This window comes from Peromyscus maniculatus, chromosome 3, assembly GCF_049852395.1.
Source record: "Peromyscus maniculatus bairdii isolate BWxNUB_F1_BW_parent chromosome 3, HU_Pman_BW_mat_3.1, whole genome shotgun sequence".
Taxonomy (NCBI): Eukaryota; Metazoa; Chordata; class Mammalia; order Rodentia; family Cricetidae; genus Peromyscus; species Peromyscus maniculatus.
This window is the reverse complement of record NC_134854.1, coordinates 137,463,161-137,479,342: the sequence shown is the minus strand read 5'-3', so window position 1 is coordinate 137,479,342 and position 16,182 is coordinate 137,463,161. Positions and strand designations below refer to the sequence as shown.

Genomic DNA, 16,182 nt, shown 5'->3' with positions numbered 1-16,182 from the left:
CTTAAACTAGTTCTCTATGCGTCTTACCCACAAGCCACGTAGGCAGCTGGCTAAATGCATAACCAAGGAGCACTGAAGAAATACCAGGCCTTGCTTCACTCCTCGGCATCTGAAATTCCTGCATTATCATTTGGTCTTTTCTCCCTGGAAGATTTTACAGGAATATAAAAAGTGTGAGGCCAATGAAGAGACATGAAAACAAACAAAACCCAGCGCATGAAGACAAGGAAGCCCTCTTGACAAGACCTGACTGTCTCTCCCTTGTTTCTGGAGGTCTGGAAAGCACCTCTCAGCTCTCTCCAGAGCCCCAGCTTCAGGCCTGTCTAGACCCTGATGACACACCCCACACTTCTCAGGGATTTCCCAGCTGTCTAGCTGTTCTTGACACATCCAGCAGCCCTAGGTGCTAGGTTTCTCCAAAGCCCTAGAGATGAAATGGAAAGCAATTCCCTATTCTCAAGGACTGAATGTGTTTGGGGGATGGGAGAGTGTGGGGAGGGGAGGGAGGGTAACAGGGAGAGAGGCTCCCTTTGTGTAGACCACAGAGGCTCTGCAACCGTTGGCCACCAGGTGTCACTGCCACCCTGGGAACAGCATACCCTGTGTAGACAGAGGTTCAGTTGCCTGGGGCAGCCTGGAGGGCCAGCCAGGCTGAGACTAAGCCTAGGACAGCCAAATCAAGCTTTGCTATTCCCCTCTCAGCTTTGGTGATGTGGTCAGTACCTCCCTGAATCTTGGAAGGATGCAGAGCAGTTAGCAGCTTACGTTTTCCGTGTTTAATCCACTCCAGGTAGGTAAGGGGCGGGCTCCCAGCAAGGCACGGTATACCCACTCCTCACCCTCCTCTCCTCCCTCCCTCCAGCCTCCTGCAGGTAATCTCTGATCATAGGAAGGAATGCTCTGGTGACAGAACAGGGGTGGACAGAGAAAGAGGGACAGACAAGCTCGTCACAAGTCTGTCCTGGTCCTCTTCTGTATTACTGATATCACTGAGCCCAGAGCAGACCATAGGGCCATGTAATGCAAGCTAGGAGTTCTTTCTCTCTCAGCCTCTGGTTCCACGGTCACAAAAGACACTAACACGAGTGGCTTGACCGAGGAATGGCATGCGTGACACACGCGGGGGCTTGGCAGGAGACGCGACATGCGGGTTGGGACCCAGGCAATGTTTCCTGGTTTTTATCTCTTCTGCTCGCACACTACCAAGGCTTCCTTAGGATCTAGGCACGTGCCCCCAAACAGGATGACAGGGCCATTAAAGGCATTGATTCCAAACAGGGACGTATGGTCAGTCACATTGTGCGAAGCCTACAGAGGTGGTGGGAGAGATCTGCCTGGATAGGGGGAACACTGTACCCTTGTCATTTGTAAAGAGCTGCTACTAAATGCAGAGGTATTAAAAACAGATTTACATTTGTTACTTACTGTGCTTTACATTTTCCGGAGACACCTGACTACAACCTGGGCAAATGCTCTCCACCGCCCTTTTTAGAACACCTGTGACATTCAGGTATGAGCTGCATGACAGTATTTAGCTCAATGATCGGCCGTGTATATGATGGTGGGCTCATGAAATTACATTGCCTAGTGATGCTGCCATGGCCTCTTCGCTTGTACAGGCCCGCACTACATTGATGAAGTCACACGAGATCGAAACTCTCCAGGAGTATCCCAGTTGCAGAGCCCCACATGAGTCCTTTCCATGGAGAGGAGAGTCTAGAGGCGTCGCTAAGCCCTTGAGATGAAACGGTGAACAGATTCCAGCTTCCAAGGAGTGTGTGCCTTCTAGTAGAAGTGACCGACAAAAGCGTCACACAATCCGAGGACAGGAAGTGGGGGGACGCAAGTGAAGGGGAGGGGGAGCCGCTGCTAAGCAGCGGCCACTCTGGATGACTGAAGAAACGTTGGACAGTCGTCCAAGTCCCTGCACCAAACAGTGAGCTGTGCCGAAAGCCAAGGAGGGGAGACATTTTAGGGAGAGGCTAAACGAGATAGATAGGCCTTTGGGACTAGCGTGGCTAGGAACAGAGCACAAAATGTACGATGGCAAGGGGTGAGATTGGGTGACAGCCTGTGTAACCAGCCTGGGGGAATTTAGGCAAAGGGAAGGGAGAAGATGTCGGTAGAGATGCAAGATCTGTGCTCTGCCTCTGCTGTATTCAGACAGGCAAGCAAAGGTGTTAGCAGGCCTTAGACATGGGACTTGGAATCGCCAGGAGTGCTCAAGGCAGGGTAGAGACAGGGGCTGGCCCAGCTCACCAGGGAATTCACAAGTTCAGGGTACATCTAGAGATTTATCAGAAGTGGGAGGGTCAGAAAAGAAAGCTGGGAAGGAAATGTTAAGTCAATGCTAACAGCTGCTCTGTTTTAAGTTATTCTACATTGTATAAAGTTGTTTTTTTAAGACTGTGCCTTGCCCTGAGGGACTCCATTTCATGAGTAGCTTTTGGCTCCATTTTGAAGATGGAGGAAGCCTGTGCCCTTGGATGCATATCCACACAACACCTTCTGGCCAGCACCGTCTATGTGGCATAGCCTGACAAGGGAATTGTTCCTGGAGTTAAAAAGATACCACCTTATAGATTTATCGGGGTGTGTTAAATTACACCAGGGAAACTGGGCCTAAGAACTTATCAGACACACCAGACAAGAAAGGCTTCAACTCTCTCACTGGGCCCAGGGGTAGACACCCAGAACAGCGATGGTAATACCTCGCTAACCCGTCACCTGACCAGCGTGTGTATGCAGACAGAGGACTCCTGACTATCCTTGAGCTTCAGCCCAGTCCCCACTGTTGACATGGCTCTTCGACTCCCTTCTGCCCATGTGACCTAGACCTGTTTATTCCTTCCTCTAGACCTCTCCTGTCCTTCACCCCTGCAGTCAAGCTCGGCTCCACACTCCACTCTTGGAGCTGCAGGTGACACCTGTGGCTGACGTGACAGCTGCTTCTCCAGCTTCTTCCCTGCAGCAGCGAGGCTTGGGTTCCTCATCTCGTCAGTGCGGACTTTTATTTACATTCCTATCAGCCTCCTTCTGGAAAGCTCTTGATTTAACCTGCCGCGGTCGCTCTCTAACCCACGAGCACGCACAGGGAGAGAGACTGGGCGGTGTGTGATGTACGATCTTAGAGTTAACGTTTGTAATGAAGATCGCAATGGAGGAGCTTACGTTGCCTTAGCTAGGTGACCATGGAAAGGTGGGGCTATCAGGCAGACTGTGTCCATTGAAAGCACTGCACCTTGTGGATTTATTGCCGTTCAATAAATTCTGACATTGTGGAAATGCGCAGACGTGTTTGTCCGTTTCTGCCGTCATCACACACGCATGACAAGAAGCCACCGAGGCAGAAAGACAAGTGAGCAAGGGCGCCTCACAGAGGCCTGTCAAGGAGTGTCTTGAAGGAGGCGGCTGCCCCAAATGCTGCTGTGAAGCCACGGCAAGAGAAGTGACCATCAGAACTGTTGATGGAGATGGCTCCGCTAAGAGCAATGTCAGGGGGATGCTGGCGGTGGCAGCTGACTGGAGTGGACTGAGGAGGAAATGTGGCATGATAAAGAGGTGACAGTGTGTAAAACAGTGGGGGAGGAATTGAGCAGCAGTTAGAAGGGAACAGGGGTTGAAGGGTATTTTATGGTTCTTTGTTTTTTAATGGGAGATGTTTATATATGGATGCGATCATTTGAAAAAGGATAAACTAATGAAGAAAAAGAGAGGGGCACTTTAAAGCCAGAGATGGGACCCAGATCACAGGAGGAGAATGGGTTTTAGAAACAGATTGGTGCAGGTAAAGTACAGGAAGGCAAGGAGGCAGGATCACAGGAATAAGAAAGCAGCTGGTTTAAAGATGTGACTGGTCCGTGAGCCTGGGCTTAGAATGACAGTGACTTCTCAATCATCAGTGGAGTGTCCTTATCTAAAGAAAACAGGGTCTGGAAATGTGACCAGTACAGTTGTGGCTTAAGGGCCATCACTGCATCTTGCCAGGTGTCAGACTGTTCAGCTGGGTGTCTGCTGGCTTCTGAGCAGCCTGGGGTCAAAGCACAGACTCAGGAGGAAGTTAACAGAAGACACCACTCAGGCAGGAATTCAGTCACCACTTCAAGTCAGGACACAAACGGCTTTTGGGCAGAACTACATCTCATCCACTGTGTAAGTCTTAAGGTTATTAGACCTTCATTAGTCAGGGGAAAGTGCAGAGCAAGCCTGGTCAAATTGCTCACAAGAAGTGGGAAGCATGTGGGAAACTCATATGAACTTAATCGTGTGTACAGGAAAGAATTCAGCCTTGCCTTAAGAGAGGCTTGGTGGTGGCGCACGCCTTTAATCCCAGCACTCTGGAGGCAGAGGCAGGTGGATCTCTGTGAGTTTGAGGCCAGCCTGGTCTACAGAATGAGTTTCAGGACAGCCAGGGATGTTACACAGAAGGACCCTGTCTTGGAGGGAAAAGTTTGTGGTGGCGGTGGCTTGGCTTTTACATCAGGTTTCCAAGAAGAAACTTCTAAACTCCTGTGGTTTTCTGAAGGATCAAAGTGTCTTTGTTATTCAAAGTGGGCCCCTTAGACCACATGTATTAGTTTGACATCTAGAGAAGGAGGGATGTGTAGACAGTTTAATCAGATCAATCAATCAGGGCCAGGTAATGAAGTCCCAGCAATAACCCAACAGCAAAGCTTGGGTGCCCGCTCCGGTTGCCAATATTCCTGTGTGTTACCACACAGAGATGAAGGAGGGGGGCATGCCCAGGAGCGGTGGAGGCTTTGCTTTCAGAACCCGCTCAGATTCTTCACTATGCATCTTCATGTGGCTTGGTTTTGATCTGAGTCGTTTCCTATAACATACAGTGACCATGAACACAACATCTGTGAGTTCCCTGATCCCTGCAGAACTCTAGAATTTTTGGAATTCTAGAACTTTCAGTTGATGTCAGAAGAAAAGGCAGTCTAATGGAGGACTATGCCTTCAAACTTTATGGTCTGGCTAACTTCGGGTAGCCCTGGTGTCGGAGGAGATCTAGAAATCACCTACTTTAACTCCATTTCACAGTCTAGAGAGAGGGGGGATTTTATAACAGAGCAGGGAATCATCCCCCCTACCCCCCACCCCTACCCCCACCCCCCACCCCCCACCCCCGAGTATCCTGGTTTCCAGCATGGTGTGCTAAGATGTTTAAACTGAAAATATTTGGTGTTTGTAAAACAAGGGATGTTATGGTTTAGATATGATTTGAGTGTGTCCCTTTAGGCTTCCTGTGCTGAAATTAAATCTGCAATGTGATTACAGGTTACCATTAACTATCTACCAAGGCAATCTATACACTGGAAGGTAGTACTAGGACCCACAGAGATCTGCCTGCCTTGCCTCTCCAGTGATGTGATTAAAGGCATGTGCCACCAGGCCTGGCTCTAAAGAACATTTTAGAAAACAAAAAATATTAGATTGGATCCACTGGACAAACAGACCCAGAAAGGGATCTAACTTACCAACTGGCACAATTTAGTCAATTTGGGGGAAAATATTTATTATACATCATGTTTCTACCTACCTTAAGTGCCATATATACCACTGCCTAAAATATCCGATCTCTTCTTGGCAATTCAGGCTCATTATCCTGAATATCAACGTTTCTATCTATGGATTCTGCAATGCTCGAGTGTCTAGGGTCATTAGCTTCTACCCTAAATAACCTAGTCTGGTTCTCCATGCCCAGTATAAACTGTGAACCCTTTACTCTTTCTCATGGAAGGATTGCTGGAAGGCTGGTTGTTTGCTAGTGAGTGCAGTGTAATGTTGCAGGACACTCCTCATCTCCAGGAAAGGTGCTGATGTCTATCCAGGCCTCGTGTAGGATCCAAACCCAGAATGTGTCTATTGCATACCCTAGCCTTCAATGGGTACTTCATTTGTTCTGACTTATTCTAGGGTTTTTTCTTCTTCTTTTAATTCTTATAAAACTCTAGGGATATGGATTCTGGTTACTTTTTCTTAACTATTGCAATGGACCTTGTCCAAAGCCATAAAGCCAACAGAAGCAGGTTTAGAATTCATTACTGGGAGATGTTCATTTCAAAGCTGGCACTCTCCACTATTCTGTTCCAGGCCCCTGACTCTTTGAGGTTGAATTGAAGGGAAGGTTTCTAAGAGAATCCTAACAAAATGTCAAAACCTGACTTCACTAAAGGGAAATGATTCCTTACAAAGTTACACAGATGTTTAGGGGAAAGCTCGCTAAGACTCGTTGATTCACAGTCCAAGTTCTTAACCTCTACTATATAAAAGTTCAGAGGTGAGAGCCCTGGATATAGTTTTGAAAAATGAGATACCTCCTTCATAGACTTCAGAATGTCAGGCCCAGGGTGCTATCCATTCTTTGGCCTGATGTAGAGCTCCTGGGCCTAACGTTCTACAGAAGTTTTTGTGGATTTTTCTAGTAGAAGTGTATCTGAGATGCTACCGCCGTGATGAGAGTCGTGTACCACATGAACTGGGGAAGGCCCCTTCTCTCTCACAGGAACAAAAGCAGATTTCTAATTTGAATTTTACCATGACAGTCTCCCCTGGAACTGGGGACTAACTTTTCCCTCCTTCTAAACCAGCAGCCTTCTCAGAAAGATGCTGCCACACACACGGCAGTGAAGAGTCAGTGAACTATCTGGTCCAGACTTCCTGCAGAGATCTCCTAATTCAAAACAAGACATCCTGAGTCACAGGAGAAATGAGTGGTAGCTCCCTGGAGTCTTCAAGTTCAGGGTGAAGATCCAGCCCTCTACCTCTGCGTAGTTTTGTAGCTGATACTGCAGACTGCTGAAGAGGGGGTCTCTAAAGGGGGGCACTTGAAGATTACCCAGAAGGGAAGGAGTGGAAGAGAAGGAAGAGGGAAAAGAGCTTGGATCCCAGCTAGGTCTGTAGGTATCTGCAGTGGGTCATGACTGCTGGGTCTCTTTGCGGTTTCTTACCTGTGGCTGCTGGGTAGTTAAGGGTCTCTGAGGAGACAGAGCAGGAGTCCTGGACAGTAGCTGGTTCATCTTGCTGACGACTAGCTCGGTGATGAGTTGTCTGTCCTCCACTTGGTGTTCCCCAATCAGTGGCATGCTGCAGTCCATGACCTAGTGAAAGATGTGGCCCAGGTAAGGAACAGATATAAATTTCCATATATATATATAAAGGCCCGCTATGCTCTGTGGGAATTGATAGGGTTGAAGTCAGCAGAGTGGGTTGGTTGGCTGGAATTGTGTTCCTCAGCAGAGGCGGGGACCATTTGTTCCTGCTGCAAACATTTGCCATGACCCCTTTCCTTTTCCTTCACCCAGACAGAGCTCTGAGATGCAGAGCGCTGTGCTGTGGGATGGTCTGTATGTCAAATTGCTCTGTTTGGTCAATAAATAAAACACTGATTGGCCAGTGGCCAGGCAGGAAGTAGGTGGGACAAGGAGAGAGGAGAATTCTGGGAAGCGGAAGGCTGAGGCAGAGAGACACCGCCAGCCGCCGCCATGACCAGCAGCATGTGAAGACGCCGGTAAGCCACCAGCCACGTGGCAAGGTATAGATGTATGGAAATGGATTAATTTAAGCTATAAGAACAGTTAGCAAGAAGCCTGCCACGGCCATACAGTTTTTATGCAATATAAGTCTCTGTGTTTACTTGGTTGGGTCTGAGCGGCTGTGGGACTGGCGGGTGACAGAGATTTGTCCTAACTGTGGGCAAGGCAGGAAAACTCTAGCTACAGTGCTGGCTACTGGGAGCGGGGAGAGGAAATAAGCAGGAGAGGGGATGGCCTGGGGCTGGAAGTTTACAGGAGCAGGAAGACATGGGAGGAAATGCCTTCGAGCAGGCGGTTCTCATCCTTGACTCTTCAGTCTGTCTCTAAACACACTCTGCTCTTTAAACAGCCTGCTTCCTGCTCTTGCTCCTGACCAGAACAGCTTCTCTGCTTGCCACTGATCTTGATTCTTCCTGTATCTAGGGCAATGTTTCCTTCCTTTAGGAAATGTCTGCTTTAAAACACCATAGACTCTATGGTCCAACTCTCATTTGCAGAGGATAAACAGGCTTACCCTGAGAGGATGGTATGGGTTATCTAGAAAGTTCCATGCTAAGCAGGCTATGGAGTATATCTTGAATCTGAAACCCATTTTGGCCTCCTGACACTGCTATTCTGGGAACACCAACTCCCCTACTTTCAGGAAGGCTGAGCCCAATGAGGGGGTAGTGTGAGGTTCACACTGCCATGGCTTTCCCTTTAATGGGGGGAAGGAGAGCTAGCACAGCTGGGTTGGGGGACCAGGCAGAGTACAATATCTCTAAGGCTAAGAGATGTTAGAAAGGACCATCTGCATTCAGGTGCCAAGTTGACACTGATTTACCTTCTGGCCATGAGCACACATTCATGGTAGAGTGGCTCCATTTCCTCATGTAACAGAGTGATTACATGTGACTGAATGATTCTCAAAGGTGGCTTTCTCAGAGTAAAAATGATACAGTCACTACAACGTCCTCATAACAAAGTAGGCTGGGAACCAGGAACCTAGATGTGCCACCTATTACTCATTGTGTGGCTTGACCAACAGCTTGCTATGAAGATCTGCCATCTTGGACCTTCATAATCAGAAGACTCTAAGTATAGTATGGGATTGAGCCAAGAGTCTGGTCCCAGTCTGGGTATTACTGCCTACCGATCTGTTCCGTGGGCCAGACTTACCTCAAAAATGTAGTCTTTCCCGTCTTTGCCATGTACAGCTTTGACTGCACAGATGTCCAGGCCACCAAACATCTCAGAGCAGGCATCTACCCAGAGCTTGTACCTGGAGGGGACAGGAAGATGTCCTGAGGCTAAGACGTTAAGCTCACACCAAGCCTACGTTCTCATAAGGTCTTGCTGCCCTCGCCTTTCCCATCCCTCACCTCCATTTTTCTTTCCTCTCCTCTACACCATCAAGCATGGTGCCTATCTATGGCGTCTCCCCTTTCTCACCCCCTGAACCCACCCACATTCCCAAGCCCTCACCTCAGCTAGAAGGTCTTCCAGCCCACACTGTTATTTCTTTATTGGAGCTTCTATGGTACATTGTCCTCTCTCTGTAGCAGCGTTTGACTTGGCTCTGCCTGATCTTGTTCCCTGGCTGCCAGAGCCTCTGGGCTTCACCAGTCCTCTCCACACAGAGCCTCCCTCACATCAAGTGTTGCTTTTTTCTAACACCTCTTTATTGATCGCAGCCTTCCTCTGCACGAGGATGGGACATCGCTCACTCACCGGTCTGACATGGCGATCTGCTCCAGCATCGCAGAGCCAGTGTTTGTCTTCCAGTTCCCTGAGATGGACGTCCTCCTGAAACAAGGTCCCACCAGGAGAGGACAGGCTGTGAGCCACACCAGCAAAGAAAGTGCAGGAATGCCAGAACTGCAGACTACCAGTTCATTGCTGCATCCCCCACCAGAATTCTCCTGAGCAACTGTTGGACCTAGAATCACCTGTCACCTGTGGTGCCCTGTTCTCTCAACAAAGGTCTATCTCAGACTAATCCATCCAACAGATAAGAAATACACCTTCTCAGAGACTTATAAAACCTCTAAAGTCAAGCAGGTAGGGGCTACAAAGCAAACTTTAACAAATACAAAAAAAAAAAAAAAAGAAAGAAAGAAAGAATTCCTTATGTCTTTTCAGACTATAGTGGAATAAAACGAGAAATCAACAGCAAGAGAAACCACAGAAACTACACAATTACATGGCAAATGAACAGTGCACTTTTGAATGAATACTGGGCCATTGAAATCATCACAGAGGAAACTAATAACTTCTTAGAATCAAAGGAAAATGAGAGCAGCAGCCAGGCAGTGTAGCTCCAGCACTCAGGAGGTAGAGGCTGGTGGATCTCTGTGAGTTCAAGGCCAGCCTGGTCTACAAAGTGAGTTTCAGGACAGCCAGGACTGTTACACAGAGAAACCTTGTCTCAAAAAAACAAAAATTAAAAAAAAAAATGAATGAAAATGAGAGCATAACTAACTAAAGCTCTGAGATACAGCTAAGGCAGTTCTAAGAGGAAAGTGTATAGCTAAAGTCCTAATGTAAAAAAAAAAAACAAAAACAAAAAAAACAAACAAACAAAAAAAACCAGAAAGGTCTCAAATAAATAACCCAGTGATGTACCTCAAGATCCCAGAAAAGCAAGAAGCCAAACCAAAAGGTAGTAACTGGTAAGAAATAGAAATGAGGATAGACATTAAGAAAATGGAGACTAAAAGAACAATACATATAACCACAAATTGAGAAGTGATTTTTTTGGAGTGAACTAAGAAGAAGAAATAGAAGACTCAAAACAACAAAAGTCAAGATAAAAAGGTTGTTGCTACAAGAGACGCTAATGATAGCCGGGAATCATTAGAGAATATTTTGAAAACTTATATTCCAAAAATCTAGAAAAATGAACACTCTTCTAAAAACCTATGGCCAACTAAAATTAAATCAAACGATATAAATATCTTAAACCCATAACAAGCAACATGAATGAAGCAGTAATTAAATCTAATCAGAGAGAAAAAGCAAGGACCAGATGGAGTCACTGCTGAGGTCTATAAAGATTTTCAGAAAGACTTGACATCAATACTTACCAAATTCACAAAAATGGAAAGGAAAAGAAAGCCACCGCATTTACTCTGCTATACAAAGCCAAATAGACAAGCCAGGTAAGAACACAGCACACAGAAAAGGGAAACTTTAGACCAATTCCACTGGTGGATACAGATGCAAGAATTCTCAACAAAATACTTACAGACCAAGTTCAAGAACACATTAAGAAGAGCTGGCAGGACGACTTAGCTGACAGAAGTGCCTGCCACAAGACCATTGCCCTGAGTTTGATTCTCATATGGAGAGAACCAACTCCCACAAGTTGTTCTCTGACCTCCATGCCTGCACTGTGGCATGCGCGCACACACACATATACACAGGTGTGCTCATGAGCACACATGCTCATACACACACATAAATAAATGTAATGCAAAATTTTAAAGATACATCAAGGTCAAACTGATTTCAATCCAGGAAAGCAACATTGGTTCATCATACACACACACACACACACACACACACACACACACACACACACACACACACAATTAGCACCATATAAATAGATTTAACAACAGAAGTCACATGACTATCTTAATGGACACAGAGACAACATTTGATAAAGTTCAACATGATAAAATTCTGAAGAAACTAGAAGCAAAAGGAAGACACCTCAGCATAATAAAGGCTACAAGCCTGTCGGCAGCACTATTCTACACTGGGAAAGCTGACAGCATTTCCTCTAAAACCTGGAGTAAGACAGGAGTGCCTATTCTCTCCACTCTTATTCAATAAAGTGCTCAAATTCTTAACTAGACCAATAAAACAAAAAAAAAAAAAACAAAAAAAAGGAAAGAAAAGAAAATGGACACAAGAAAGAAGTCAGTCTATTCCTATCTGCAGATCACATGACCTCATATTTTAAAGACCATATGGACTCCACCAGAAAACTCTTAGATCTGGTAAATACTTTCAGTAAAATTATAGACTACAAAAATCAACATACAGAAATCAGCAGCTTTTCTATATACTAATAATGAACTTGCCAAGAAGAAATTAGGCAAAATATCCTATTTATAATAGCTTAAATAAATTAAAATAAGATTATAGGAATAAACAATGAAGAGACATGAGAGACCTCTAAAATGAAAACTCTAAGACACCGAGGAAAATGTTCAAGATGACATTAGACTGTTGAGAAACCTCCTACAGCTATAAATTGATGCTACTGTGAAAATGGTTACATTACCAAAAGAGGTAGACAGCATCAACACAATCCCACCAAAGTTCCAGTAACAGTCTTCACAGTAGAAAATAGCAGTCCTGCTACCCACAGGGAAACACCAAAAGACCTTGATAACCGAAGAAATCTTAAGCAGAATAACAATGCCGGAGGTACACAACACCTGATCTCAAAGTACACTACAGAGCCATAGGGACAAAGATGATATGGTATTAGCGCAAAAACATACACGTAGATCAATGGGACAGAAAAGAGGACCCAGAAATAAAGCCATAAGGTGCCAAAAACATACATCAGAAAAAACTAATCTTTGATAAATGGTGATGGGAAAGCTGGATATCCATAAGGAGAAGATTATTAGATCTATGTCTCTCACTGTGAACAAAAATCATTTTAAAATGGACCAAAGACCTTAATATAAACCTTGAAACTGCTAGAGGGAAAGAGAGAGGGGTAGAGGAAGCAACCTAAGAACTGAGAACTGTGGTTGCATAGAATTGAAATGGCTGCTGAGGCTAGCGAGATGGTTCAGTGGGTAAGACCCTAGCCACCAAGCCCGACAACCTCAGTGTGGTCCCCAGGACCCACATGGTGGAAGGAGATAACAGATTTCTGCAAGTTATCTTCTGATGTTCACCTGCACACCAATCTGTGCACACAGTGTGAAAGTTTCTCCAGAAACTAAAATTCGAAGTATTGAATGGCCCCGCTATCCTACCTCTGGGCATATACCCTAAGTATTTTAAGTCTTACCACAGAGATATTTGTACATCTGTGTTACTGTTTAACTATTCTCAACAGCCAGGAAATGGAACTAGCCTAGAAGTCCATCAATAGGTAAATGAAAGAAAACATGGTACACACACAGTGCAATTTTATTCAGCTACAAAGAAAACTAAAATCATGACATCTGCAGAAAAATGGATGGAACTAGAAATTATCAAAGTAATCCAGATTCACACAAATGCCACATTCTAATAGACAGAGCATATATTCTTATTTTTATATGTGGGGGTCTAGGTCATGAAAGTAGAAAGGGGACACTGGAAGAGGAAATGGGCCTTGGGCTGGGCTGGGGTAAGAAAAAAAGATGTAATAGAATACCCTTCTCTGAAAGCAGAGAAGGGGTCCTGGGAGAGGGGAGGGAAGAGGCAGGGGCCTGGAGCGGGGTGGGGAAGCTCAACAAAAACAAAGTATGCAAGAAAATGACACAATGAAGCCCATTAATTTGAATGATAATTAAGAAAATTAATGAAGGTCGGGCATGGTGGCGCACGCCTTTGCTCCCAGCACTCAGAGGCAGAGGCAGAGGCAGGCAGATCTCTGAGTTTGAGGCCAGCCTGGTCTACAGAGTGAGTTCCAAGACAGCCAGGGCTATACAGAGAAACTCTGTCTCAAAGAAAAGGAAGGAAGGAAGGAAGGAAGGAAGGAAGGAAGGAAGGAAGGAAGGAAGGAAGGAAGGAAGGAAGGAAGGAAGGAAGGAAGGAAGGAGAAAAGAAAATTAAAAAGAAAAACAAACTTGCAAAACTTGAAGAAAATGATAAAAATCATAATAAAAATAAACTTTCCTTATGTTAGTTGTTTCAATTATGTTCCTATGGCTAGACTCGTCAAATCAGGGACACCTGCTCATTTCTGTGTCCTCAGCACAAGGGCACAATATGAGGGCCTCAGAAATTGTGAGAAAATAATAATAGTAAATCCTTTACATTTGTACAGGGCTTCAAAGTTTGAAAAGTTCCCCAAGACTTCATGCTTTCCCCTAACAATGGGACACAGGGCACAGATCCATACAGGCTCCTTGGGCTGAGCAGGTTTGTGGACACTGAAAGGCCCCAGGGACAGTTTAACGGCCTCTGTTGACAGTGGGACAGGATGGGCACCTTTCCACCAAATGGTGTTCAGAGCAGGGATATATATAGTCAAAAGCCTGGGGAGGAAGTATGATGGAGAGATGAAGAGGGGCATAAATACTCCCCCAAAACACTAATGGTCCCTTGCAAGGAGAAACAGTATAAAAATATCACTCAAAAGTCTTGTCTTTAACCACCTTTCTTAACTGTCAGGATCTCTCTCTCTCTCTCTCTCTTTCCCTCCCTCCCCCACCTCTCTCTCCCTTTCTCCCTCTCTCTCATTATGTAGACTAGGCTGGCCTCACAGAAATACGCAGTCTTGCATCTTTTAATCAATTAAACAAACAAACAAACAAACAACCTATTGTCTTTAATTGTGCATAGTTTTAAAGCAATGCTTAATTCCTCTTTGGAAAGCAGGAAAATTATAATTATACAACTATGAATGTTTTGAAAGCAGGAACTAGTCAATAGAAGTAAAAAAAAAAACAAAAACAAATCCTAGACTGGTAGTAAAGCCTAGTATAGAGTATGTGTTCAGCATGTGCAAGATCCTGAATTCAATCCCCAGCTCTCCAGTGCCATGTGAGCATACACACACACACACACACACACACACAGAGAGAGAGAGAGAGAGAGAGAGAGAGAGAGAGAGAGAGAGAGAGAGAGAGAGAGAGAGAGATACATGTGCATACACGCAGAGAGACAGTGAGACACACACATACACAGAGACAGAGAAACCGAGAGAGACACACACAGAGAGACAGAGATAGACAGACAGACACAGAGACCACAACTCAAAACTAAAAACTCCAAGTCCCCAGATCAGAAAGACACTGCCACATCATGCTTCTGCTTCCTTCCAGGGTGTCCCCTGAAGTCTGTGGGTGCTACTGCTCTACAAGGTGAGAAATGGTGATTTTATCATTCACCCCACAAGAAATTCATGCTAGAGAAGAGCGATCTTTGTGGGAAGGACTAACGTTTGAAGCAGGTACAGAAAGAGTGCAGGGAAGGAACATCTCCCTACCTCCAGAGGTACCAACAATGAAAACAGGGGGAACGGGTGGTTTGACTGAGGGACAGGAAGGCATTCAACTTCATGTGCTAAAGTCTTGAGAGGCAAAAAGCAAATTCATGCATTAATAATGCTTTTTATTTGTAAAGAAAACTTTGCATCTTAACCACTTTTTTAAAAAGCCATAGAACACAATTCTCAAAATTGGAGCTGTACACTGTCTGCATGTAAATGACAGCAGGCCAGGCAAATCTTGAAGTCTTTTGTCTTCCTGACGTCTACACTCTTCCTGGTGGCTGTGGCTGTGTGGAGCAGCCATCCACTCTTGGGAAAGTGGTAGCATTTCCAAGGCTGGGTGGTTACATTAGGGGCTCAGCTACTTCTGTGGTCTTGCATTCTGGTGAAACTTACAGACCCCTCTGGTAAGTGTAGTGTGTGTAATTTTTTTTAAAGCACATAGGGTCACAAGGTATCACAATCCATTTTTTAAAATATTAAAATAAGCATTTCTGTGAACACGATGTAGTGGCAGGTTTAATGTCTGCCACGGTTTTTAGAAGAATAAAGAGAAGAATTGGTGTGTGACTACTGTTAGTGAAAAGACCCCCACACTGCCACTACTGTAGTCTACAGCCTTTGTTCCTGTCTGAAGAGAAAGTGAAGTCCACTTAGAGGCTAGTGAAATGGCTATAATTTTATTTCTCAGATCTCTCCTCTGACTCACAAAGAATCCAGGCGAAGAAGCCTGACTAGTGGCGTCCTCTCCCTGGTCCTACCTTACGGATCTGATGAGGTTAAACTGTGGCTGCTGGGGGAAGGTGGATAGCATCCGTCAAAGACTCCACACATACTCACATGTAAGCCTTGTAGTTGTTGCCAATCTTCTGAACCCGGATGTCATACTTGGCGTCAATGAAGGGTTCTGCTGTGGCATAGGTCTGGGTGAGGGCCACCACACTAGCAATGTCCTGGAAGTCGTAGTGATTTTCCACTTTGACCTAGTGTTGACGTAAGACAGACAGGAAGGGGACATGTACATACACACACTGAGAAGTCCCAAGGGCCTAGAGCCCCCCAAGGCAATCACACAGTTTCTGACACTGGTAAACACGAGCATCCCATCTCCCCAGCAGTTCCTTTTCTCTAGTCCCTTCCCAGAGCCAGGGTCACACTCAGGGGCCAGCTGGGTTGGTTGTACTCTTCATTGTATGACTGGGCAAAATCCATGGCTTCTAAGGGACCTGGTCAGGTCCTTGGGAGAAATCCACTGACACAGGAAGAAGAATAGTCTACAAATGGGCTTGCTGAAAAACAGAAGCCCCCTTTGACTTAACCCAGACCACCAGCCATCCTGCCTTACCTTGCCCATGCCTGAGTGAGCATGACCAATCTTCACCACCACAGGGAATGTAGGCAGTGTAAGCTGAGAGAAAAAAAAAAAAAGAAAGAAAGAAAGAAAAAAAGAAATGGACTGGTCAGTAGGTCTTTTCTCTTTGGAATCCG

General features: G+C 45.5%; 1 protein-coding gene across 2 annotated transcripts in view; it reads right to left on the bottom strand.

Moving 5' to 3' along the window:
- Syn2 (synapsin II) overlaps positions 1-16,182 on the bottom strand; it is a 146,818-nt gene that overhangs the window by 13,686 nt on the left and 116,950 nt on the right. The window contains exons 6-11 of one of the 2 annotated variants that reach the window (XM_076567635.1): positions 16,040-16,102; positions 15,535-15,677; positions 9,252-9,326; positions 8,700-8,802; positions 6,957-7,106; positions 4,589-4,831 (exon numbers count right to left, since the gene is read on the bottom strand). In XM_076567635.1, the coding sequence (XP_076423750.1) occupies positions 4,790-4,831; positions 6,957-7,106; positions 8,700-8,802; positions 9,252-9,326; positions 15,535-15,677; positions 16,040-16,102 (576 nt within the window). In that variant the 3' untranslated portion in view covers positions 4,589-4,789. Of the gene's footprint in view, positions 1-4,588; positions 4,832-6,956; positions 7,107-8,699; positions 8,803-9,251; positions 9,327-15,534; positions 15,678-16,039; positions 16,103-16,182 lie in introns of those variants that run through there. The other variant, XM_076567636.1, reaches the window with a different exon arrangement.